At 46.6% G+C, this 26189-nt stretch overlaps 1 protein-coding gene across 5 annotated transcripts; it reads left to right on the forward strand.

Annotated features, from left to right (window-relative positions):
• On the forward strand, positions 1 to 26189 carry LOC110526812 (mitogen-activated protein kinase 6). Of its 5 annotated transcripts, none has more exons than XM_036981510.1 (8): positions 1 to 297; positions 8931 to 9874; positions 10888 to 11205; positions 21846 to 21990; positions 23322 to 23486; positions 24403 to 24598; positions 24743 to 24869; positions 24950 to 26189. In XM_036981510.1, exons 2-8 carry the CDS (start codon positions 9638 to 9640, stop codon positions 26138 to 26140), a joined length of 2379 nt encoding a protein of 792 aa, XP_036837405.1. In that variant the 5' UTR covers positions 1 to 297; positions 8931 to 9637; the 3' UTR covers positions 26141 to 26189. The 5 variants fall into 5 exon arrangements, with proteins under 5 accessions (XP_036837405.1, XP_036837407.1, XP_036837408.1 ...); XM_036981512.1 differs by lacking the exon at positions 1 to 297 and adding an exon at positions 2519 to 3146; XM_036981513.1 differs by lacking the exon at positions 1 to 297 and adding an exon at positions 3908 to 4065 and having other exon boundaries at positions 24746 to 24869.

Raw genomic sequence — 26189 nt, forward strand, 5'->3', positions numbered from 1 at the left:
TCCACCTCCCAACCCAGACTGACTCACATGGAGCAACACAACATATCACCAAGACTGTGACAATCTATTTCTACATAGTACTGTATCACTCCACAGGCTACTAGTGGACTGTCTGTCTGGCAACTGTCTACTTCCCTTTTCCTGGCTGCTGAGGTGCTACTGTAAAGCCCTGTGGACTGTGGGACAAGCCGTGTTGGACAGTTGGATATTGGTCTCTTTCTTTAGTACATAACTGTATGGATTAACTGCTGTTCTGTACCATGGCGTTCCTGACACTCCAGGAGGATTTCAACCATGGTAAGAGAGATAGACGGCTGTAATATCAAGTTACAGACTAAGTTGAACAAGGCAGAAGAACAGTATAAGTGCAGAGGGACTCTGGTTGAAGTGTTCTATGGGCATATAGTAGAGTCTAAGAGACATGAGAGGTTTGTTGGCTGGGCGTGTAGGAGAGTCTAAGAGACATGAGAGGTTTGTTGGCTGGGCAAGATCCTGTGACTGTCTGTTTCAGCCGAATAGCAGTTTAGTTTTTCACGATTGTAGATGAACAACGAGCGCTAGAGATCTCTGTATGTCTGTCTTTTTCTCTCTCTTTCTCTCTCTGTGGTGAGATATGGTGAGCTGGAAGCATGAGTCGAGGCTGAGGCAGGCAGAAAGGCAGACAAGCAGGCACTCAGAAAGACAGGCATGCAGGCAGGCTTGTGATGAGCTTCCTTTGTGATTATGCCCGCTGTCATCATCACAGCAGCATATAAGGTGACAGACGGGTGTAAACAGAATTTTCACGTCTCCTTGGAGACACGGCAGTCAGAAACCACTCTTTACACTCCGAGGACAGAGAACGTTCTGTGCAGATGAACTAACACTGGAATGAAGTCCCAAATAGACCCCTATGCCCTAGGGTGCTATTTGTAATGCATCCCGGGACTCAGACAGGGATTTCTCAGCCCGTAAAGCACAGCACATCGATACAAAGTGGTTCTGTGGTAACAGTGTAGACACAGGTGTGTTGTCCCTGTGTGCATTAGGATAGAGTTTAAATGTGATATCAAAGTCACGGTAGCTTTGTTTTGTCAAATCCAGCTCCCACTATCTATGGTGCTACTTCATACTGACCATCTGTGTGGTGCTACGGCTTCAGTTTCAACAGATCAACATTAGTTACATTAGTTACATTAGTTACATTAGCAACATTAGTTACATTAGCTACATCAGTTACAATAGTTACCTTAGTTACATTAGTTACATAAACTAGTTACATAAGCTAGTGTGATGGATATCCTACTACTTCAGCTCCCCTCAGCAGGTTGACAATATGAATGACAATATGAATATACAATATGAATGTTTTTTGAGGGGAAGTCTAAGGGACTCAACAAATGATACTGTAGACTAACCTTGGGTGGGGGGGGGGTGGGGTAAAGTGTACCCGGCCAAAACCCAGACGAAGCTGGGCCAATTGTGCGTCGTCCTATGGGACTCCCAATCACAGCTGGATGTGATACAGCCTAGAATCGAACCAGGGACTGTAGTGATACCACTTGCACTGAGATGCAGTGCCTTAGACCACAGGTATTGATCTATACCACAGGTATTGATCTATGTCTTACTGTAGTGATTGATCTATATATTACTGTAGTGATTGGTCTATTTATTACCGTAATGATTGATCTATATATTACCGTCGTGATTGATCTATATATGACCGTAGTGATTGATCTATATATTACCGTAGTGATTGATCTATATATTACCATAGTGATTGATCTATATATTACCGTAGTGATTCATCTATATATTACTGTAGTTATTGATATATATATTACCGTAGTGATTGATCTATATATTACCATAGTGATTGATCTATATATTACTGTAGTGATTGATCTATATATTACCGTAGTGATTGATCTATATATTACCGTAGTGATTCATCTATATATTACTGTAGTGATTGATCTATATATTACGGTAGTTATTGATCTATGTCATAGTTATTGATTTATGTGTGAACGTAGGCAATTTGTACCATTGGTCAGAATTCCATTCAGCTACTTTTCTTCACACCTTCATATGGAACTGACCTAGAGAAGCTGATCTGTAGCCTGCTCCTTGGACATGGTCTCAAAATGCTCACCTCACCATGTCTGTCGCATAATAGACTGAGCATCCTTCCAGTCTCTCCATCCCACTAGTCTACATCATCATCATCATCATCCCAGGCTGGGTCAGGTAACGTTCTGCAGCATTCTCAGCCACACGGCTCTTCACATGGTCTGCTGGCCCTGCTGATGGACACTGCAGTTGATGGGAGCAACCTACCACATTGCTCCTGCTGCTTCCGCGTCCGGCCTCTTCCGGTCCTCTCATTAAACTGGCCGATTCTGTTGCTCGTTCATTCATCAACATATCCTACATATCCTCCTTCCCCGCCGCTCTCCCCTGCTCTGGTGCTGCCTGTGCTGATGTTGTTACATCACACTGGCTCACAGACTGACTGGTGAAGCTACTGCATAGCAGACAAGGACCCCAGACCTGCAGAATCTATCTGGATATCTCTGGATCCGAATATTTTGGCTATTCTGTTTTATTTCTGTGTGATTTTTATTCCTTTATTCGGAATATTATTTTCGGAAGGATGTAGGTAGATCGCAGTGCGAGAGATTCCACATACCGCCAGTCGGGGAAAAAAAGAAGACAAAAAAAAAACCAGCAGAAAAAGGCGACAAGCCCTGCGCATCATGACAGATGGACTATCTAAATCCTCGCGCAGCACCAGTAACCTTTCCGAGGGACTTTTACCTCTAACGCGGCTAATAACCCAGTACTGTGTACCATAATCTGAAAATAGCATTTAGGCCAAACTCAGAAAACACTGCATTGCTGCTGAAGGATGAAAAACAACGGCAGCACCTCCGCAGTCCTTCGCAAGCAGAAGGATTTCCAAAACAAGTGTGTCTGTCTTGTCTGACTGACTTGCTTGGAAGTTGACACAAATATTAGTATCTCTCTTGAGTGTTGATTTTGAATATTTTTTTTTTGAATATTTTGAAAATATAAATATAATCCTCCGTCTCAGCAACTGTGTGTGACATATGGTCCAAGCGTAACAGGCACTGACTACACCTGTGCCCAGTCAATAACAGGTAAAATACACGCGAGAGAAGTACAGAAAACTATAGGTCATGATTAAATGATTGATTTGAATTTGATGTGAAGATAAGCTTATACCGCCTATCGATCTGTGTTTTACTTTTAAGTTTAATACATGAGGATTTCATTGAGCAGTCAGACTCAACCGCATAGTCGCTGTGTTTACTATAATTATAAGATATAGGCTTTATATATATATAGGCTCAATATGATTGTCAATTAGGCTATAGGCTTTATATAGGCCTATAGGCTGAACATGACAGGTTGTCAATTAGGCCTATGCATTATTTTATGAACAGACCTACGTCTAAAAACAATGACCTTCTGAATGAACATAATCCTAACTATCAGCAGTTTAATAATGAATTGATGTTAACTGTTTTTAATGGCTGTTAATTGATTTAAAAAAAAAACTGTTTTAATGACTGTTACTTAATGTTTAACTGTTTTGCGTTTGAGGTTTCCCAAGGCTGCTTTGATCCTCCAGTCAATAGTGATGGCGGCCTGTTAGTGTTTTTCCTTTGTATTGGGGCTATCTATTTAGGATAAGATTCTGCCTGGCTGGCTGTCAATAACTTCAGGGCCCACAGCGTAAAATAACCGTTTATTCGGACACTAAGACTATTTAAAAAAAAAAACATAACAAAAAACACAGTCAGTAAAATAACATCAAACAAACATTAGAAGATAAAATCGCCCTAAATATTTGTTTAATTCCGATATTTTGAATTTACCGCCCGATTTCCCATCGTCTCCGTTCTCCACGTCTGTTGAATGACGCCGACGCTGACGCGGGCAGCCAGTCTGAATGGCGATGGTAACAGACTCGCAGCGCGGTGCGGACGGAGCGCAGCCCGACCTTATATCGCTTTGAAAAAAACATCGCTATATCAAATGAAACGGACGAGAACAGTAAGTGATTCAATACTATTTTTTTTGTTTTGTTTGGTTGGATAAGTGTATTGTTATGTGGGAAGGTCGTATTATGTTTTTAAACGGCAGATGATGTGATATTTTCGACGTCGGCTTTGTGTTAGGAGGGAGCAGGATCCGCTGTTGTATGCCTCAGAGGGACGACCACGGAGCCGAATAAAGCTAACTAGCGACGGCCTTGTGAGGTTAGCCTGCTCCACTCAAGACCCTCTGGCCAACAACAGGGCGCCTTTGTTCATGTCACGGGGATCGTTGAAAACCTCTCTCACTCGTATCGACCAAATATGTGGATAAAACGTTGTATATATTCGTAACGTTATATAGAAGAAGCCTTTGGCTGAATATCAACGATATTTCATTTCCCCCTGTAAGGTTAGGATAATGCGAACAGTCAACTAGGGGGTCTGTTCCCCGAATTATCACCGGAGTCGGAGGTTCACGACTTTAATGGGGGGGGATCACATGGTTAACTTGGCTAGCAGTGGCTATCTGGAGAAAGTTCATCGTAATAACGTGGTTATCTTCACACAAAATAACCTATAGTCGGCAATACGGCGAGTATGTTTTGTTGGCCAGCTGCTATCGCCATGTTATTTACATTTAAACATTTCGGAGTGTTTTTCTGGTTCCGTTTTGGATAGAAAGTGTGTCGCTAGTTAGCGAATTATGCTACAGTAGCTAGTTTACCAGCCGACTCCACGATTTACTATGGAGTTGAGCGGCGCAGTGTTAACATTTATTTATTGTATTTTTTTTAAAGGAAAAAAAGTAGCTTTTGTCCGTTTGTCCCTAGATGACATAATAGGGATTTGTTTTTACGTTTATGCTGTCCCTCAGTCCTCTCATGCAATGAGACATTAAATCATTAAAATGCACATACCTTTTTTGAAAATAGTATACACTTTATTTTTTAACTTGTTATTATTGTTTATGCCTTATAGAGAGCTGTGGTGTCATTTGACAAGGAGACGATTTAATAAATTAACTTCACTCGCTGCAGCAGAGGGGTGAGGACCAAGAGGCTAGAGTGGCGCTACCTCAGTGGAGGAGCAGCTGAGTTTAGCCAGGCAGGGTACACAAACACGGAAGTCACTAAATCCCGAGTGGCGCAGTGGTCTCAGAGTGACGTAGAGAGCAGCTCGCTAAGACACCGCAGTACCTGGTTCGAAACCAGGCTGTATCACATCCGGCCTTGATTGGGAGTACCATAGAGCGGTGCAGAATTGGCCCAGCTTCGTCCGGGTTTGGCCTGGGTAGACGGTCATTGTAAATAAGAATTTGTTCTGAACTGACTTGCCTAGTTAAAATAATGAAATCAACCAAAAGTAACTGGGGCAGCCTTTAAAAAGTATCTAAATACTCTTGCCAATAAAAGTCGCTGGAAGGATCTGACTTGCTAAATCTAGCAACAAAGTCGCTAAATTGGCAACACTAGAGTCATATTTAAAACGAAGTTTTTATTAAAAACTACTGATTTCATTATCCAAAGAATAGTCTGCAATTACATACATTGTTCTCTGTAATTGCAGGCTAACGCTATTCTTTGGGTGCTGAAAGAGGTATTTTTTATAAAAACTGTTATTTTATGTGAGGTCGGAGGTCCAATTTAAGCCAGGTGTACAGTTGTGGCCAAAAGTTTTGAGAATGACACAAATATTAATTTCCACAAAGTTTGCTGCTTCAGTGTCTTTAGATATTTTTGTCAGATGTTACTATGAAATACTGAAGTATAATTACAAGCATTTCATAAGTGTCAAAGGCTTTTATTGACAATTACGTGAAGTTGATGCAAAGAGTCAATATTTGCAGTGTTGACCCTTCTTTTTCAAGATCTCTGCAATCCGCCCTGGCATGCTGTCAATTAACTTCTGAGCCACATCCTGACTGATGGCAGCCCATTCTTGCATAATCAATGCTTGGAGTTTGTCAGAATTTGTGGGTTTTTGTTTGTCCACCCGCCTCTTGAGGATTGACCACAAGTTCTCAATGGGATTAAGGACTGGGGAGTTTCCTCGCCATGGATCCAAAATATCGATGTTTTGATCCCCGAGCCACTTAGTTATCACTTTTGCCTTATGGCAAGGTGCTCCATCATGCTGGAAAAGGCATTGTTCGTCATCAACTGTTCCTGGATGGTTGGGAGAAATTGCTCTCGGAGGATGTGTTGGTACCATTCTTTATTCATGGCTGTGTGAGTGAGCCCACTCCCTTGGCTGAGAAGCAACCCGACACATGAATGGTCTCAGGATGCTTTACTGTTGGCATGACACAGGACGGATGGTAGCGCTCATCTTGTCTTTGGACAAGCTTTTTTCCAGGTTCCCCAAACAATCGGAAAGGGGATTCATCAGAGAAAATGACTTTACCCCAGTCCTCAGCAGTCCAATCCCTGTACCTTTTGCAGAGTATCAGTCTGTCCCTGATGTTTTTCCTGGAGAGAAGTGGCTTCTTTGCTGCCTTTCTTGACACCAGGCCATCCTCCAAAAGTCTTTGCCTCACTGTGCGTGCAGATGCAATCAAACCTGCCTGCTGCCATTCCTGAGCAAGCTTTGTACTGGTGGTGCCCTGATCCCACAGCTGAATCAACTTTAGGAGACGGTCCTGGCGCTTGCTGGACTTTCTTGGGCGCCCTGAAGCCTTCTTCCCAACAATTGAACCACTCTCCTATTGATGGATCAAATAAATGGTTGATTTAGGTGCAATCTTACTGGCAGCAATATCCTTGCCTGTGAAGCCCTTTTTGTGCAAAGCAATGATAACGGCACGTGTTTCCTTGCAGGCAACCATGGTTGACAGAGGAAGAGCAATGATTCCAAGCACCACCCTCCTTTTGAAGCTTCCAGTCTTGTTATTTGAACTCAATCAGCATGACAGAGTGATCTCCAGCCTTGTCCTCGTCAACACTCACACCTGTGTCAACGAGAGAATCACTGACATGATGTCAGCTGGTCCTTTTGTGGCAGGGCTGAAATGCAGTGGAAATGTTTTTTGGGGGGGGGATTCAGTTCATTTGCATGGCAAAGAGGTACTTTGCAATTAATAGCAATGCATCTGATCACTCTTCATAACATTCTGGAGTATATGCAAATTGCCATCATACAAACAGAGGCAGCAGACTATGTGAAAATTAATATTTGTGTCGTTCTCAAAACTTTTGGTCCCGACTGTACACTACATGATTTTGCCCCCAGACAGGTCTCATCGATTAGACGTAACATAGTAAAAGTAAATCCGGGACACTCGAATTAGTATGATATGTTACGTTTGGTATTGTTACATAAGATCGGTTACGTATGGCATTAAATTTAAAGGAGCGTGGTTGGGTGGGTGTATAACGCGAACGTATAGCAACCCAACACGGGACTGGCGCTGACTGGACACAGGACGGGCGCTGACTGGACACAGGACGGGCGCGGACTGGATGTGTTTTTGTTTGTCCGTTCTCGGTAAACCCTAGACACAGTCGTGCGTGAAAAGTCTAGGAGGCCGGCCTGTTTCTGAGATACTGGAGCCAGCATGCCTGGCACCGACGATCATACCAACGCTCAGTCGCTTAAGTTAGAGTGTTGGGCCAGTAACCGCAAGGTTGCTGGATCGAATCCCTGACCTGACAAGGTAAAAATCTGTAATTCTGCCCCTGAGCAAGGCAGTTAACCCAGTGTTTCCCCCGGGCGCCAAAGATGTGGATTAAGGCCGCCCCCCAGCACCTCTCTGACACATTTCAGTTGAAGGCATTCAGTTGTACAACTGACTAGGTACCCCCCCTTTCCCTTTCCAACTGACTAGGTATCCCCCTTTCCCAAACTAGTTTTGCCCATTCTAACATCTGCCTAGCGACTTTCCACAGATCATATGGTCTTTATTGCAACTTGGCTGGATTACAAAGCCAGGTAGCTATTTTTTTTTAGAAGTTTATTAAAACTAAAACTGGACGTTTTCCTCAAATAGTTAAAATATAAGACTATTTTTCCAATAAATATCAAGGGTCTTATTCTGTTGACGTGATCATCGATGCTTGGCTGCCGTCTGACAACTAAACATCATCTCGCTCTTTTGTCGAATAATAATCCAATTATAGTCTTATACCCACACTGTATCTGTACCCACACTGTATCTATACCCACACTGTATCTATACCCACACTGTATCTGTACCCACACTGTATCTGTACCCACACTGTATCTGTACCCACACTGTATCTGTACCCACACTGTATCTGTACCCACACTGTATCTGTACCCACACTGTATCTATACCCACACTGTATCTGTACCCACACTGTATCTGTACCCACACTGTATCTATACCCACACTGTATCTATACCCACACTGTATCTGTACCCACACTGTATCTGTACCCACACTGTATCTGTACCCACACTGTATCTGTACCCACACTGTATCTGTGAGCGTGCCAATACCAGAATGGACACACTTGCTATACATCTTTTTTTTTGTGAAAACCATCAGTAGAGTTGAAAATGTGATGAGAAACCATTTAACTTGAACTTTTTTTTTGTCAATTTGATGGAAACTCTGGTGGGAAAATTTGCATATTGTTTTTATGCAGATTTTTTTGAATATTTGTGTGCAAAATCTGTCGGCAATTGGATGAAAAACCCTAGTTTGAAAGTTTTGAAATGTATTAGCTAGCATTTCTCTCCCATGTATTTCTCTTTTGGGTTATCTTAAATTGGACAGTGACAGTTGTTCAGTCCGTTGGACGTCAGGCTGTTAAAACGGCTGAATGGAACTGTGTCCAGTCAGCCAGCCGTGGGCAGTGTTACTATTGTCTAATTGTTGTCTGACTGCTGACCTAAAGCATTGTGTTGTTTCTGTTTCAGGTTACCCCTATGTAAAATGGAGGATAGTTTTGATTGCGACTGTGGTGAGCTTGAGCCACCCGATTGTTGAGGGCCAGACTACTCTGTGAAGACTAAAAGGCAAGACACCATTTTTGGATGAGCGGTGGTTTCAACAGGAAGAAGATTTGAGTAAATACAAAAAAAAAAAAAAAAAAAAAAAAATAGAATTTAAAATTGTAGTTCTTTTTAGCGCAATTGTAATCAATGCAGCTACACAGGATGAGTCTATCACTGAATGTATCTGCACTGTGAGGATGCAACAAGATGCTGTTGTAGTTGTTGAATTGGCCTCTTGAGTTCATTCCATTATTGCTGGCTGTTAAACACTATAAACGTTTAAAAACGGTTTAAAAACCGGAGAAGCTGCAAAAAACAACACAAACAAACAAACAAAAAACAGATTTTGAAAAAGTAATTCATATTAGGCCTGGAAAAACTTGCTCCATTTGTCAAACAAACATGACTTTCTACTCTGGTTGTGAGTCCGAGAGCCGTGTGATTCTGTGAGGGTTAGACAGGGGGAAACAGTAGTCTTCTGTAAGGGTTATACCATTCACATTTTCTATTTTCACAATGTTACACACCAGGCAAGACCTCCTATAGCTTATTACCAGTCAGTTTGTCCATTTTTGTATTGAACAACCCCCAAAGTCAATCGCAAACTTAGTCAAAACACCAAATCCAAGATGGCGGAGAAGTTTGAGTCTCTGATGAACATCCACGGGTTTGACCTGGGCCCACGTTACATGGACCTGAAGCCTCTGGGCTACGGAGGGAACGGCCTGGTGTTCTCAGCCATCGACACGGACTGCGACAAACGAGTGGCGGTGAAGAAGATCATTCTGACGGATCCTCAGAGCGTCAAACACGCCCTGAGAGAGATCAAGATCATCAGGAGGCTGGACCACGACAACACCGTCAAGGTAACACAGGAATTGCAGTAACGAACTGTACAATACTTTATTCATATGGAAATGTATTTTTGTCAGGACAGCAGTGGAATGGGTCAGCTCCTAACACTGCAGACAGTGGAAATGGGTCAGCTCCTAACACTGCAGACAGTGGAAATGGGTCAGCTCCTAACACTGCAGACAGTGGAAATGGGTCAGCTCCTAACACTGCAGACAGTGGAAATGGGTCAGCTCCTAACACTGCAGACAGTGGAAATGGGTCAGCTCCTAACACTGCAGACAGTGGAAATGGGTCAGCTCCTAACACTGCAGACAGTGGAAATGGGTCAGCTCCTAACACTGCAGACAGTGGAAATGGGTCAGCTCCTAACACTGCAGACAGTGGAAATGGGTCAGCTCCTAACACTGCAGACAGTGGAAATGGGTCAGCTCCTAACACTGCAGACAGTGGAAATGGGTCAGCTCCTAACACTGCAGACAGTGGAAATGGGTCAGCTCCTAACACTGCAGACAGTGGAAATGGGTCAGCTCCTAACACTGCAGACAGTGGAAATGGGTCAGCTCCTAACACTGCAGACAGTGGAAATGGGTCAGCTCCTAACACTGCAGACAGTGGAAATGGGTCAGCTCCTAACACTGCAGACAGTGGAAATGGGTCAGCTCCTAACACTGCAGACAGTGGAAATGGGTCAGCTCCTAACACTGCAGACAGTGGAAATGGGTCAGCTCCTAACACTGCAGACAGTGGAAATGGGTCAGCTCCTAACACTGCAGACAGTAGGGGGCGGGGGGGAGAGACTCCCCTTGCTCAAGTCACACTGCAACGTCAAACTCTGCAGTCATACGACTTGGCCTGAGTCGAACAATACAAGTCACTTCCAAGTGCTGGACTACCTCCCACTAGTTAGTCCTTAAACAGACAGGATGGAAGTTACACTGCACACAGTCAGGAACACACAGACAACATGCAGGTGTGTCTGCTCGTATGAGTTGATGTTAACATATGAACACCTTCCCTCTGCCAGGTATTTGAGACCCTTGGGCCCAGCGGTCGTCACCTAACAGAGGACATAGTCTCTCTGACAGAGGTGAACTCTGTGTACATCGTCCAGGAGTACATGGAGACAGACCTGCGTCAGCTCCTGGAGAGGGGTCTACTCTCTGAGGACCACGCCAGACTCTTCATGTACCAGCTGCTGAGAGGCCTCAAGTACATCCACTCTGCCAACGTACTGCACAGAGACCTGAAGCCTGCCAACTTGTTCGTCAACACAGAGGACCTGGTGCTGAAGATAGGAGACTTTGGACTGGCCCGGATCATGGATCCTCACTACTCACACAAGGTAAGAGGCTAAAACAGAGGCTAGTTAAACTAACAGTCATTACTGTCTGTAATAACCATGTGATACCTGCCTAGCGTTCTGGCTTTATTGCCCAGAAACCAACTGGGCTAATCCCTCGGGTGACGCCATCAGCCTATCACACCACACTGCACCGCAGGAAGTTAACAGGAGGTATGGTAGTTCCTGATGTCGCGCCTCCGTTTCCCTTCCCAGAGGAAATGCTTCCGCTGAGATAAGGGCCCTGGGAACCAATATTTCCGTTGAGGGGTGGGAGGCTGCATCCACATCCTGAGAGAGTTTAGACTGTTGACCAGGCTGTGTGGTGTTGACCAGGCTGTGTGGTGTTGACCAGGCTGTGTGGTGTTGACCAGGCTGTGTGGTGTTGACCAGGCTGTCCAGGCTGTGTAGTTGTTGACCAGGCTGTGTGGTTGTTGACCAGGCTGTGTGGTTGTTGACCAGGCTGTGTGGTTGTTGACCAGGCTGTGTGGTTGTTGACCAGGCTGTGTGGTTGTTGACCAGGCTGTGTGGTTGTTGACCAGGCTGTCTGGTGTTGACCAGGCTGTGTGGTGTTGACCAGGCTGTGTGGTTGTTGACCAGGCTGTGTAGTTGTTGACCAGGCTGTGTGGTTGTTGACCAGGCTGTGTGGTTGTTGACCAGGCTGTGTGGGTGTTGACCAGGCTGTGTGGGTGTTGACCAGGCTGTGTGGGTGTTGACCAGGCTGTGTGGGTGTTGACCAGGCTGTGTGGTTGTTGACCAGGCTGTGTGGTTGTTGACCAGGCTGTGTGGTAGTATATATTGTGCACCAGTCAGGCGTTCAAACCTCAGAGATATGGAGATGAGGCTGATTTGTCTGGCTCTGGGAGAATGTAGGTTGAGGTGGCTCTTTCCCCAGTCCTACACTGCTCTTTAGACAGGACTCCGAGGGGAGAGCAGGAGTCACAGAAGAATGAAGAAAGAGGTGAGGAGAGAGCTGAGGAGTGGAGTAGTCACCATGCAGCTACAGGTGTCTTAGATTAGTCATCACCGGGGCCTGTCTGGTGTGGGACTCGGCCCTCTCTCTCTGGCACAGCACAGGATTCACTCGGGACTTTTACAGTTAGCTAGGCCTCACACTTTCTCACACACACTGCTCAGCCCCGTGCCAGAGTCTTTTAGTGCGAGGCCACAGCTTCACATACACACACACACACAGCCCAAAAGCAGCTGGTTTTAGTGGCTCATATCGCAGATCAAGTGTTGACTCGCTACTCTCCAATGACGCATCACTAGAGAACACTCTCTCCTTTGAATAGCAATCGTGTTGGGGACATGGCAGGAAACTGGCATTTCCGTGTGTGTGTGTGCGCGCTACAGGTGCCTGTTTGAAGTTCGATAGATTTTCTCACGATCTTCAGTCTCTAGCCAGACATTCCCTCCTCTTCCTGCCTCTCCTAGCCCCTATAGCAGCTCTGTTCTGCTGTGTGTTTTCCCTATCTACGCAGGTTTTGTTTTGATGAGGTGGAGGTAAGGGAACGGCCTATTGAAAAGACCCTCTGCTGATGTCAACTCTTTTTGTATTTCCGTGGACTGCAGAAGCTCAAGTGTGTGTGTGTGTGTGGACACAGCCATTTGGTGCCGCATTCCATGTACCATCCAGAGAGCCTGGACACACACACGGCCTGAGTGGACGGGGAGGGGGGGGGGGGCAACCACTTGACTTCCGTGCCCCTGCCTGCCCAAGCTGCCCTGCTGTTGGGGTAGCTGGCTGGCTCTGCCTCTCTGCATGCTATTTGTACAGCTCACTCTGTCTAAATAAAGAACCAGCCCATTTGCAGCAACTAACCTTGGTCTCTGTCGGGACACTGGCAAGAACTTGCACACGTCTCAATGTATAGATATTCTATAGTGTCTATCTATATAGATGCCATATTTGAGCAATATGGCCCGAGAGGGTGTGGTCTATGGCACGACGTAATGCCTGGATACAGCCCTCGGCCCTGGTATATTGGTCATATACCACAAACCCCCGAGGTGCCTTATTGCTGTTAGAACCTGGTTACTAATGCAATTAGGGCAGTAAAAATGTATGTTTTGTCATACCTGTGGTATACGGTCTGATATAACACGGCTGTTAGCCAATCAGCATCCAGTTTATATTTGTATATATCTTCAGCAAGACCTACTCCATGTCCTGTGTTGTACATGACCAGAGATGGGCCCTGATTGGCTTAATATGACCAGAGATGGGCCCTGATTGGCTTAATATGACCAGAGATGGGCCCTGATTGGCTTAATATGACCAGAGATGGGCCCTGATTGGCTTAATATGACCAGAGATGGGCCCTGATTGGCTTAATATGACCAGAGATGGGCCCTGATTGGCTTAATATGACCAGAGATGGGCCCTGATTGGCTTAATATGACCAGAGATGGGCCCTGATTGGCTTAATATGACCAGAGATGGGCCCTGATTGGCTTAATATGACCAGAGATGGGCCCTGATTGGCTTAATATGACTAGAGATGGGCCCTGATTGGCTTAATATGACCAGAGATGGGCCCTGATTGGCTTAATATGACCAGAGATGGGCCCTGATTGGCTTAATATGACCAGAGATGGGCCCTGATTGGCTAAATATGACCAGAGATGGGCCCTGATTGGCTAAATATGACCAGAGATGGGCCCTGATTGGCTTAATATGACCAGAGATGGGCCCTGATTGGCTTAATATGACCAGAGATGGGCCCTGATTGGCTTAATATGACCAGAGATGGGCCCTGATTGGCTAAATATGACCAGAGATGGGCCCTGATTGGCTAAATATGACCAGAGATGGGCCCTGATTGGCTTAATATGACCAGAGATGGGCCCTGATTGGCTTAATATGACCAGAGATGGGCCCTGATTGGGTTTAGGTGATTGGGTTCTTATGGAGATTACATTGTCTGTTTCTCAGACTTCCTTTAGGCTCTATTGAAGTTCTCTGAATTTGTCCCATCCCCCCACCCTTAGAAATATTCTGAACTCTGCTAGAGGATTGAGTGGTTCTGTATGTTGAGGGGTTCTGTATGTTGAGTGGTTCTGTATGTTGAGTGGTTCTGTATGTTGAGGGGTTCTGTATGTTGAGGGGTTCTGTATGTTGAGGGGTTCTGTATGTTGAGGGGTTCTGTATGTTGAGTGGTTCTGTATGTTGAGGGGTTCTGTATGTTGAGTGGTGTGTGTGACAGCCTGTTGTGTGCAGTTTCTCAGAGCCTCCTCAGCCTGCTTCTGTGGGACCCGCAGCAGTCAAACACCAAGTGGCCCACCACCAAGAATGTCTGGAATTCACGTGCAGGCAGGAATCAAGCATCCTGTGCATTTCCCTCCCTCCCTCCCTTCCAGCCAGTCAGTCAATCATTCCTTTGTCCTGCCTATCGTGGGAGCCTTTGTCCAAGGCTAGAGCTGCTCTCAAGCTGCTAGCGTAGCATAATCATGCCTTGAGGTTAAGCAGGGAACGTGGCTGAGCTGTTACAACCAGTGTTAGTTTAGCATTTAGCTTAGCGTGCCCTTGGGCTGACTAGACGCATGGGTTCGGCAAAAGCATTGCATTTGCGTCCGTTAGCGTAGCATTAGCAATAGTATCCCTTTTTCGGCTTGGCACAGTGATCGTGGCAGGGACTCGGCCGGGACCAGAGTTAGCTAGCTTAGCAGTTAGCTTAGCATTAACAATAGCATCCCTTGGCACAGTGAGCATGGCAGGGACTCGGCCGGGACCAGAGTTAGCTAGCTTAGCAGTTAGCTTAGCTTAAGTGTGCCCTTCAGTGAAGCAGGTCAAGGGGCATGGCAGTGTAGACTAGCATTAGCTGAGTGATATGACATCTGCTCAGTGAGGCAACTTGACCTCCTATTTTACAAGTTGTAATCCAACCCTGAAGATTTCTTAATGCAAAATGGCCTTTGACATACATACCGAGGGTTTGTTTATAGGAATATAAAACGTTTTATTGAACCCAGTTTTGTTCTAGGAAGTTAGACAAAATTAATAACATGACGGTCTTTTACATGTGAGCAACAAGTGGTTTAAGGGGTGTTTTTTTTTTTTTTAACCAAGTAAGTTAGTCATTTTCCAAACAAGTTGTTTTCATCTAAAACCCTCCAGGCCTGTGTGTCATTATGAAGAAGCAGCAGACTGTTAGGTTTGCAGATGGTAGCTGCTCTTGATGTGCAGGTGTACATTTCCTGGAATGTTATAAGGAGAGAGGAGGGGGGCTGAGACGGGGGAAGATGGGGGGAGGAAGGGAAAAATGTGGGGGGGGGCTGAGGCAGGGGGGGAGGAAGGGAAAAATGTGGGGGGGGGCTGAGGCAGGGGGGGAGGAAGGGAAAGATGGGGGGGCTGAGACAGGGGGGGAGGAAGGGAAAGATGGGGGGGCTGAGACAGGGGGGGAGGAAGGGAAAGATGGGGGTGCTGAGACAGGGGGGAGGAAGGGAAAGATGGGGGGGCTGAGACAGGGGGGGAGGAAGGGAAAGATAGAGGGGAGAGAATGTCATTCCACCACCACACATGCTTCCTGCTGTAGCTCGGATCACTCCACCACAGTCCTCCTCCCATGACACACATACTCACGTTGACCCAATTACCCAGCAATAGCAACACACACACACACACACACACAGCGGTCCTCTTGGCTCGCCGATTCCACTCCAAGGTTCACAAGGCTTTTAAAAAATGACTTGAGTCGTGTGTAAGCAGAGCAACAGCTCTAAAAGAAACCATTCTACATGCCAAACACACATCTCCTGGGGATTAAAGCTGTGTGTATAAAGACATGCCTAACACACATCTCCTGGGGATTAAAGCTGTGTATATAAATCCATGCCTAACACACATCTCCTGGGGATTAAAGCTGTGTGTATAAAGACATGCCTAACACACATCTCCTGGGGATTAAAGCTGTGTGTATAAAGACATGCCTAACACACATCTCCTGGGGATTAAAGCTGTGTGTATAAAGACATGCCTAACACACATCTCCTGGGGATTAAAGCTGTGTGTATAAATCTATGCCTAACACACATCTCCTGGGGATTAAAGCTGTGTATATAAATCTATGCCAAACACACATCTCCTGGGGATTAAAGCTGTGTATATAAATCTATGCCTAACACACATCTCCTGGGGATTAAAGCTGTGTGTATAAATCCATGCCTAACACACATCTCCTGGGGATTAAAGCTGTGTATATAAATCATGCCAAACACACATCTCCTGGGGGTTAAAGCTGTGTATATAAATCCATGCCTAACACACATCTCCTGTGGATTAAAGCTGTGTGTATATATAGACATGCCTAACACACATCTCCTGGGGATTAAAGCTGTGTGTATAAAGACATGCCTAACACACATCTCCTGGGGGTTAAAGCTGTGTGTATATATAGACATGCCTAACACACATCTCCTGGGGATTAAAGCTGTGTGTATATATAGACATGCCTAACATGCATCTCCTGGGGATTAAAGCTGTGTGTATGTGTGTGTGTATATAAAGGCATGCCTAACACACATCTCCTGGGGATTAAAGCTGTGTGTATGTGTGTGTGTGTGTGTGGCTAGCTTCGTGTGGTTCTCTGAGGAAATCTAGCTACTAATCCTCTGTCACCAGGTTCTCTGAGGCAATCCTATAGTACTCTACAACTGCTCCCTTTCTCTCCTTCCTCTTATTTTCCTCCTCCCTTCCTCTACACTCCCTCTTCATCCTCCCTCTCTTCCCTTCCTCTCCCCACTCCCCCCCTTCCTTCCACTGAGGTGTTAGCCACCCATCTGAGACAGAAACATATAAGCTAAAGTAAAAATGTAAACTATTCTACACAGAAAAAAGGCTTTACATAGAGAACCATAGCATGCATGGCTGTTCTTCCTGTCATGAATGGAAGACCCACTAGTCTGGCAGTGAGAACAGCACAGCGCTCAGTGAGTGGAAACAGGGTTTTTCTCTCTGTCACACACTGGGCTAGATAACACAGCCTCTCTGACTGTTGCAAACCTGTGGCTTTGGTCTGGTCTGGAGAAATGACTTAATGCGTCACTCCGGGTGTGTGTGTGTGTGACGTGTATGAATTCTCCTGAAATGAGTTAGACAATTAGTTAGAATGTTCACTTGTTGTGATCTGCTGTGGATTCTCAGAACCTCTTTCATTCTAGACTTCTTATGCAACATTACAGGCAGTCTACCATGCTGGTTGTTGCCAAATCTCTGACTACAGTCATCTTGACTGCTGGGAACTGCTTGGAGTTTCCTCATCTGTGATAGTGGTATTGACTGATTTCATGACATTCTGGTTGGCTGGCAGACTGTTCTGGTTGGCTGGTTTTCTGACTGCTCCTTCAGTTGCTTAAAAGCTGCTGATGCAAGAGAGACATCTACCCATTTCTAAATATACCCAGCCAACCAACCAACCGGGCCCTGGTGTTGCTTAGAATATCCACCAGGTTTTTTTGAGGAGATCATTTCTCCTGTCTTGACATCTAGATCATTCTGTCATTCAACCTAGATCATTTCTCCTGTCTTGACATCTAGATCATTCTGTCATTCAACCTAGATCATTTCTCCTGTCTTGACATCTAGATCATTCTGTCATTCAACCTAGATCATTTCTCCTGTCTTGACATCTAGATCATTCTGTCATTCAACCTAGATCATTTCTCCTGTCTTGACATCTAGATCATTCTGTCATTCAACCTAGATCATTTCTCCTGTCTTGACATCTAGATCATTCTGTCATTCAACCTAGATCATTTCTCCTGTCTTGACATCTAGATCATTCTGTCATTCAACCTAGATCATTTCTCCTGTCTTGACATCTAGATCATTCTGTCATTCAACCTAGATCATTTCTCCTGTCTTGACATCTAGATCATTCTGTCATTCAACCTAGATCATTTCTCCTGTCTCTACATCTAGATCATTCTGTCATTCAACCTAGATCATTTCTCCTGTCTTGACATCTAGATCATTCTGTCATTCAACCTAGATCATTTCTCCTGTCTCTACATCTAGATCATTCTGTCATTCAACCTAGATCATTTCTCCTGTCTTGACATCTAGATCATTCTGTCATTCAACCTAGATCATTTCTCCTGTCTTGACATCTAGATCATTCTGTCATTCAACCTAGATCATTTCTCCTGTCTTGACATCTAGATCATTCTGTCATTCAACCTAGATCATTTCTCCTGTCTTGACATCTAGATCATTCTGTCATTCAACCTAGATCATTTCTCCTGTCTTGACATCTAGATCATTCTGTCATTCAACCTAGATCATTTCTCCTGTCTTGACATCTAGATCATTCTGTCATTCAACCTAGATCATTTCTCCTGTCTTGACATCTAGATCATTCTGTCATTCAACCTAGATCATTTCTCCTGTCTTGACATCTAGATCATTCTGTCATTCAACCTAGATCATTTCTCCTGTCTTGACATCTAGATCATTCTGTCATTCAACCTAGATCATTTCTCCTGTCTTGACATCTAGATCATTCTGTCATTCAACCTAGATCATTTCTCCTGTCTTGACATCTAGATCATTCTGTCATTCAACCTAGATCATTTCTCCTGTCTTGACATCTAGATCATTCTGTCATTCAACCTAGATCATTTCTCCTGTCTTGACATCTAGATCATTCTGTCATTCAACCTAGATCATTTCTCCTGTCTTGACATCTAGATCATTCTGTCATTCAACCTAGATCATTTCTCCTGTCTTGACATCTAGATCATTCTGTCATTCAACCTAGATCATTTCTCCTGTCTTGACATCTAGATCATTCTGTCATTCAACCTAGATCATTTCTCCTGTCTTGACATCTAGATCATTCTGTCATTCAACCTAGATCATTTCTCCTGTCTTGACATCTAGATCATTCTGTCATTCAACCTAGATCATTTCTCCTGTCTTGACATCTAGATCATTCTGTCATTCAACCTAGATCATTTCTCCTGTCTTGACATCTAGATCATTCTGTCATTCAACCTAGATCATTTCTCCTGTCTTGACATCTAGATCATTCTGTCATTCAACCTAGATCATTTCTCCTGTCTTGACATCTAGATCATTCTGTCATTCAACCTAGATCATTTCTCCTGTCTTGACATCTAGATCATTCTGTCATTCAACCTAGATCATTTCTCCTGTCTTGACATCTAGATCATTCTGTCATTCAACCTAGATCATTTCTCCTGTCTTGACATCTAGATCATTCTGTCATTCAACCTAGATCATTTCTCCTGTCTTGACATCTAGATCATTCTGTCATTCAACCTAGATCATTTCTCCTGTCTTGACATCTAGATCATTCTGTCATTCAACCTAGATCATTTCTCCTGTCTTGACATCTAGATCATTCTGTCATTCAACCTAGATCATTTCCAGTTGGTGCACATGTCTCTTGGCCCGCTAGCTGAGCCTTGTTGTCTCTTGGCCCGCTAGCTGAGCCTTGTTGTCTCTTGGCCCGCTAGCTGAGCCTTGTTGTCTCTTGGCCCGCTAGCTGAGCCTTGTTGTCTCTTGGCCCGCTAGCTGTGCCTTGTTGTCTCTTGGCCCGCTAGCTGAGCCTTGTTGTCTCTTGGCCCGCTAGCTGAGCCTTGTTGTCCCTTGGTCCGCTAGCTGAGCCTTGTTGTCCCTTGGTCCGCTAGCTGAGCCTTGTTGTCTCTTGGCCCGCTAGCTGTGCCTTGTTGTCTCTTGGTCCGCTAGCTGAGCCTTGTTGTCCCTTGGTCCGCTAGCTGAGCCTTGTTGTCCCTTGGCCCGCTAGCTGAGCCTTGTTGTCCCTTGGTCCGGTAGCTGAGCCTTGTTGTCCCTTGGCCCGCCAGCTGAACCTTGTTAGCCCGCCAGCTGAGCCTTGTTGGCCCGCTAGCTGAGCCTTGTTATGAGCTGAAGACATTAGACTGCTTAGTATGGGACTATCCTACCTGAGCTAATTCATTTATTTATTGGTATGTCCATAATAAAGGAGGCCATGGTTACAGACTGGTGTTCATTACATTTAGTAGGTCAGCACAACCTGTGTGCTTCTCAAAATTGTATAATGATATTCTGACTGACACACAGGGTGTGTGTGAGCCTTTCTAGCGACAGAGACCGAAACAGCCAGCTCACCACTCTGACGTAGCAGGGAACCAAACAGAAGCCAATGGAACACAACGGGGAGGGGCGGGGCCTACCTGAATTTGTCCAATAGAAACTTGTTATCGTTGCAAAATGTTTTCCATTTGGATTAAATGGTTTCAGTTGTGAAATGTTTTTCCGACTAATGATTTCTCCCCAGGTCAGAGGGTGTTGTTTTACCACTGTAACACACACACACACACACACACACACACACACACACAGGATGGGACCTTGTGGGGATCTATAATTGATTTCCATTCAAAATACTATTTTACCCTAACGGCTAACCCTTCAGCTTAAAATAGCCTTTGACCTTGTGGGTGTGATCTTGTTTTACTGTCCTTGTGGGGACTTTTGAGGATGGAAGAACAAGACGGGGGGGGCACTGGTTTGGTGGGTGCCTTTTGTGTTGCAGGGCCTGAGGGCAGACTGGCAGGCAGCGTATTGTTGCTGACTCTACTGTCCCGGAAGTACAGATCGGTGTGTGTGTGTGAGAGGCAGGGGGATTATCCTGCTTTCTGTGGCTGCTGACTGGGCCTGTGTATGTCTCCTCGCTCTTTCTCTCCCTTTTTTCCCTTTCTGTATTTTCTCTCCATTTTTGTGCGGCAAAGGGTCGAGGCTGTAGGGGCCAGGGTCGAGGCTGTAGGGGCCAGGGTCGAGGCTGTAGGGGCCAGGGTCGAGGCTGTAGGGGCCAGGGGCGAGGCTGTAGGGTCCAGGCTGTAGGGGCCAGGGGCGAGGCTGTAGGGGCCAGGGGCGAGGCTGTAGGGACCAGGGGCGAGACTGTAGGGGCCAGGGGCCAGGCTGTAGGGACCAGGGGCCAGGCTGTAGGTGGAGGAGTGGGTGGGTGTGATTGAGCTCTGGGACAAACGTACGTGTATCTCCTGTCGTCACTGAGGATACTGCAGGCAGGTCTAATGTGACAGGCCCGAGCAGAGCTCTAGTAGCTTTGATCTACCAGGGTGGGTGACTGGCCGCTGGGTAACACAAACAAACAGCGACTGCACTATTGTTGACCAGGGTCCATGTAGGGAGCTGTAGGGGAAGCTTCCAGAAGCAGATTGTTCTGTTGCTACAGCTTTGATGAGTCTCTGCTTCTCAACCATTAAGAGGTCGTTAGCTGAATGTAGTTAACAGGATCAATGGTGCTTTTGAAGTCGATACAGACCTAGAGAGAGAGACACACACACACACACACTGCAGTACAGTAGGATGACAACTGTTTCATTCATTGAAATAAACTAGTAACCTATGGGTCTGTGTTTTAGGTGTATCTCATAAGAGCTGAAAAACCAGTTTCAGTCACATTCTGTTTATTCATTCTGAACACACACAGAGGGAGAGGGGTTGAGTCATTCTGAACAGGGAGAGAGAGGTTGAGTCATTCTGGAGAGGGAGGGGAGGGGTCCTATGAATTCAGCTTTATCAGGCTCTTGCTCCCGTTCAACTCTTAGTGTGCACTTCTCACTAAAGACTTGTTAACTCACCCTCCCCTCTTCCTCTCTGCCTCCTCCTCCAGGGTCATCTTTCTGAGGGCTTGGTGACTAAATGGTACCGGTCTCCTCGCCTGCTGCTCTCTCCTAACAACTACACCAAGGCCATTGACATGTGGGCTGCCGGATGCATCTTCACCGAGATGCTCACCGGGAAAACGCTCTTCGCAGGTCAGTCAAGCACAGACTCACACGGGTTACCGGTGAGGCAGGTTCACTGTGCCACTGAACCGCGGGGCGGAAATGTAGGCCACAGGCTTCATGGCACGTGGGTTCTGGCAGAGCTCTCACTCTGTGACTGATATGGGGCAGACAGTTTAAGTGGTGCCACGGGGGGGGGGGGGGTTTGGATATGGAGCTGCTTGTCTATATCAGTGTTAACTCTGGGGGGGGGGGGGTAACCTTGAAAGTTAGCTTGCTAACCGAGGTAACCTAGAGAGTTAGCTTGCTAACTGAGGTAACCTGGAGAGTTGGCTAGCTAAACTGAGGTAACCTGGAGAGTTGGCTAGCTAAACCGAGGTAACCTTGAAAGTTAGCTTGCTAACTGAGGTAACCTGGAGAGTTGGCTAGCTAAACTGAGGTAACCTTGAAAGTTAGCTTGCTAACTGAGGTAACCTGGAGAGTTAGCTTGCTAACTGAGGTAACCTGGAGAGTTAGCTTGCTAACTGAGGTAACCTGGAGAGTTGGCTAGCTAAACTGAGGTAACCTGGAGAGTTGGCTAGCTAAACTGAGGTAACCTGGGGAGTTGGCTAGCTAAACCGAGGTAACCTGGGGAGTTGGCTAGCTAAACCGAGGTAACCTGGAGAGTTGGCTAGCTAAACCGAGGTAACCTGGAGAGTTGGCTAGCTAAACCCGAGGTAACCTGGAGAGTTGGCTAGCTAAACTGAGGTAACCTGGAGAGTTGGCTAGCTAAACCGAGGTAACCTTGAAAGTTAGCTTGCTAACTGAGGTAACCTGGAGAGTTGGCTAGCTAAACTGAGGTAACCTTGAAAGTTAGCTTGCTAACTGAGGTAACCTGGAGAGTTAGCTTGCTAACTGAGGTAACCTGGAGAGTTAGCTTGCTAACTGAGGTAACCTGGAGAGTTGGCTAGCTAAACTGAGGTAACCTGGAGAGTTGGCTAGCTAAACTGAGGTAACCTGGGGAGTTGGCTAGCTAAACCGAGGTAACCTGGGGAGTTGGCTAGCTAAACCGAGGTAACCTGGAGAGTTGGCTAGCTAAACCCGAGGTAACCTGGAGAGTTGGCTAGCTAAACCCGAGGTAACCTGGAGAGTTGGCTAGCTAAACCGACTGAATCTTATGCTTAGTGACCAGACAGAGAAGCATCAGGGTCTTTGGTATCACTCACTCGACCGAGGATCGAACCCCCCCCCCCCCTCAACCTTTCAATCTCAGGATGGACACTAACCACAAGGCCACTGAGTTGGTGGTCTGACAGTTGGGTGTAAACAAACCCTGTGTCCTCCTGTGTTTTTAACCCTGTGTTGAACCGGTGTTCTTGCAGGAGCCCATGAACTGGAGCAGATGCAGCTGATCCTGGAATCCATCCCTGTGCTGAGAGAAGAGGACAGGCAGGAGTTACACAGTGTTATCCCCGTCTTCATACACGGCGACATGTCCCAGCCGCACAACCCACTGGCCAAGTTACTGCCCGACGTCAGCCCACAGGGTGAGTCTAGACTCGCACTCGTGTAGACACATACACAGTGACATGTCCCAGCCACACAACCCACTGGCCAAGCTACTGGCCAAGCTACTGCCCAACGTCAGCCCACAGCGTGAGTCTAGACACACAGTCACACTTATGACGTACACACACACCCGCACTGGACAAACTGATGCCTGACATACCACCAGGTGAACACACACAACATACCACCAGGTGAACACACACAACATACCACCAGGTGAACACACACAACATACCACCAGGTGAACACACACAACATACCACCAGGTGAACACACACAACATACCACCAGGTGAACACACACAAACTAACACAATCCTATTCTATACCATATTGTCCCCGTACATATTGTCCCCGTACATATTGTCCCCGTACATATTGTCCCGTACATATTGTCCCGTACATATTGTCCCGTACATATTGTCCCCGTACATATTGTCCCGTACATATTGTCCCCGTACATATTGTCCCCGTACATATTGTCCCGTACATATTGTCCCGTACATATTGTCCCCGTACATATTGTCCCCGTACATATTGTCCCGTACATATTGTCCCGTACATATTGTCCCGTACATATTGTCCCGTACATATTGTCCCGTACATATTGTCCCCGTACATATTGTCCCCGTACATATTGTCCCCGTACATATTGTCCCCGTACATATTGTCCCGTACATATTGTCCCGTACATATTGTCCCGTACATATTGTCCCGTACATATTGTCCACGTACATATTGTCCCCGTACATATTGTCCCCGTACATATTGTCCCCGTACATATTGTCCCGTACATATTGTCCCCGTACATATTGTCCCCGTACATATTGTCCCCGTACATATTGTCCCGTACATGCCACACTGCACCATGGTAAATGCTCCTCTTCCCTTCCAGCCCTGGATTTCCTGCAAAAGATCCTGACCTTTAACCCCATGGACCGTCTGACAGCAGAAGAAGCCCTAGCCCACCCTTACATGTCTGACTACTCCTTCCCCCTGGACGAACCCGTCTCGCTGCACCCCTTCCACATAGAGGATGAGGTGGATGATATCTTACTGATGGACCAGGGTCACAGCCACACCTGGGACAGGTACATGGAGACGTACTGTGGTCTACATACACACACTGGGTTCCATAGCTAGTTAGTTATAGAGGGTTTCTTTTACTGTGGAGGTCAGACTTTCAGGGGTTTTGTGCTTTGGGTTGTCTTAACCCTTCATCTCCCTCCACCCAGCAGGTACCGTGACAGCCAGCTTTCAGAAGGGGACTGGCACCTCCACACCCACAGCACTCTGGACACTGACGAGGTACAGGTGGACCCTCGGGCTCTGTCTGACCAAACTGACGAGGAGGAGGTTCAGGTACGGAGAGAGAGACACACACACACTCACACTCCTTCCTCAAGTCACCACCCTAACCCCTGTCCCTCCTACCCCTCCAGGTGGACCCTCGTAAGTATGCAGACGGAGACCGGGAGTTCCTGGACGATCCTTCCTACGGCTACTCCTCCCTCTTCACTCCCGAACGCTCGTGGCCCGACCCCGATGACGAACACTTCGACCTTCACCACGAGAACAAGTACTGTGACCTGGAGTGTTCCCACACCTGTAACTACAAGGTGGTGTCTCCGTCCTACCTGGATAACCTGATCTGGAGGGACAGCGAGGTCAACCACTACTACGAGCCCAAGCTCATTATAGATCTGTCCAACTGGAAGGAGCAGCAGAGTAAAGAGAAACAGGCTCAGGCTGCAGGCAGAGACAAGGAGCACAAGGCGCAGAAGAGCAAGTGTGAGAAGAACGGCCTGGTGAAGGCTCAGATGGTTCTACAGGTAGAGAAGGGCCCGGTGGAGAAGGACTCCCAGCAAGAGAAGAACCAGACCCAGACTACTCAACAGAATCAAGGCTTTGACTTTGACTCCTTCATCGCCGGCACCATCAAACTGAGCCTGCGAACTGAGCCCAGCGACGTGGGACTCCTGGGGGACGTGGGCCTCCTGAGCGAGGTGGGAGTGGGCCTCCTGAGCGAGGTGGGCCTCCTGAACGAGCTCAACTCATCTGTGTCCCAGCTGGAGGCTCCGCGGTCAGGCTCCATGTCCAAAACCATCAGCCAGGAGAAGGAGGAGAAGTGCCTGGTGAACTTTGCTCAGATTAGCATCACCGTGGGGACCGCTGGGTCTGGGGCGCGTCCCGCACACCCCTGGGAGAGCTTCGGAGGAGGGGAGAGGGTGGAGGAGCGGAGAGGTGGGTGTCTGATGGACGGGGCGGGGCGCTGGGACGTTGGGAAAGAGGAGCAGCTCCAGAAGGACAGCTGCTACACCAGCTACCTGGACAGACTGTTCAGCAGGAAGGACGAGGGCAGCGGGGAGAGTGCTGCTAGCGCCGCCGACACCCCAGAACCTGAGCCCTCGGATGTGGGAGGGGAGAGGGAACGGGACGAGGGGGGCTTCCTGGCGCGGAGCGGAGAAATCATGTTTAACATGCAGCTGGACTCTCTGGCGCTGCCGGGATTCGCTGCTACGACCGACGTGCCGCTCAAATCCATCCAGGCCTCCCTCGCTCCCTCCACGGTCAAATGCTCGCCTCAGATCGGCCACACAACCTACAGCAGCTTCTTCAAGCATCTGAATTAAAAAAATAAAAAAAAAACATAAATGATACAATACCATGTTCCTCACAGTG

Source organism: Oncorhynchus mykiss, chromosome 6 (genome assembly GCF_013265735.2).
Source record: "Oncorhynchus mykiss isolate Arlee chromosome 6, USDA_OmykA_1.1, whole genome shotgun sequence".
Lineage (NCBI taxonomy): Eukaryota > Metazoa > Chordata > Actinopteri > Salmoniformes > Salmonidae > Oncorhynchus > Oncorhynchus mykiss.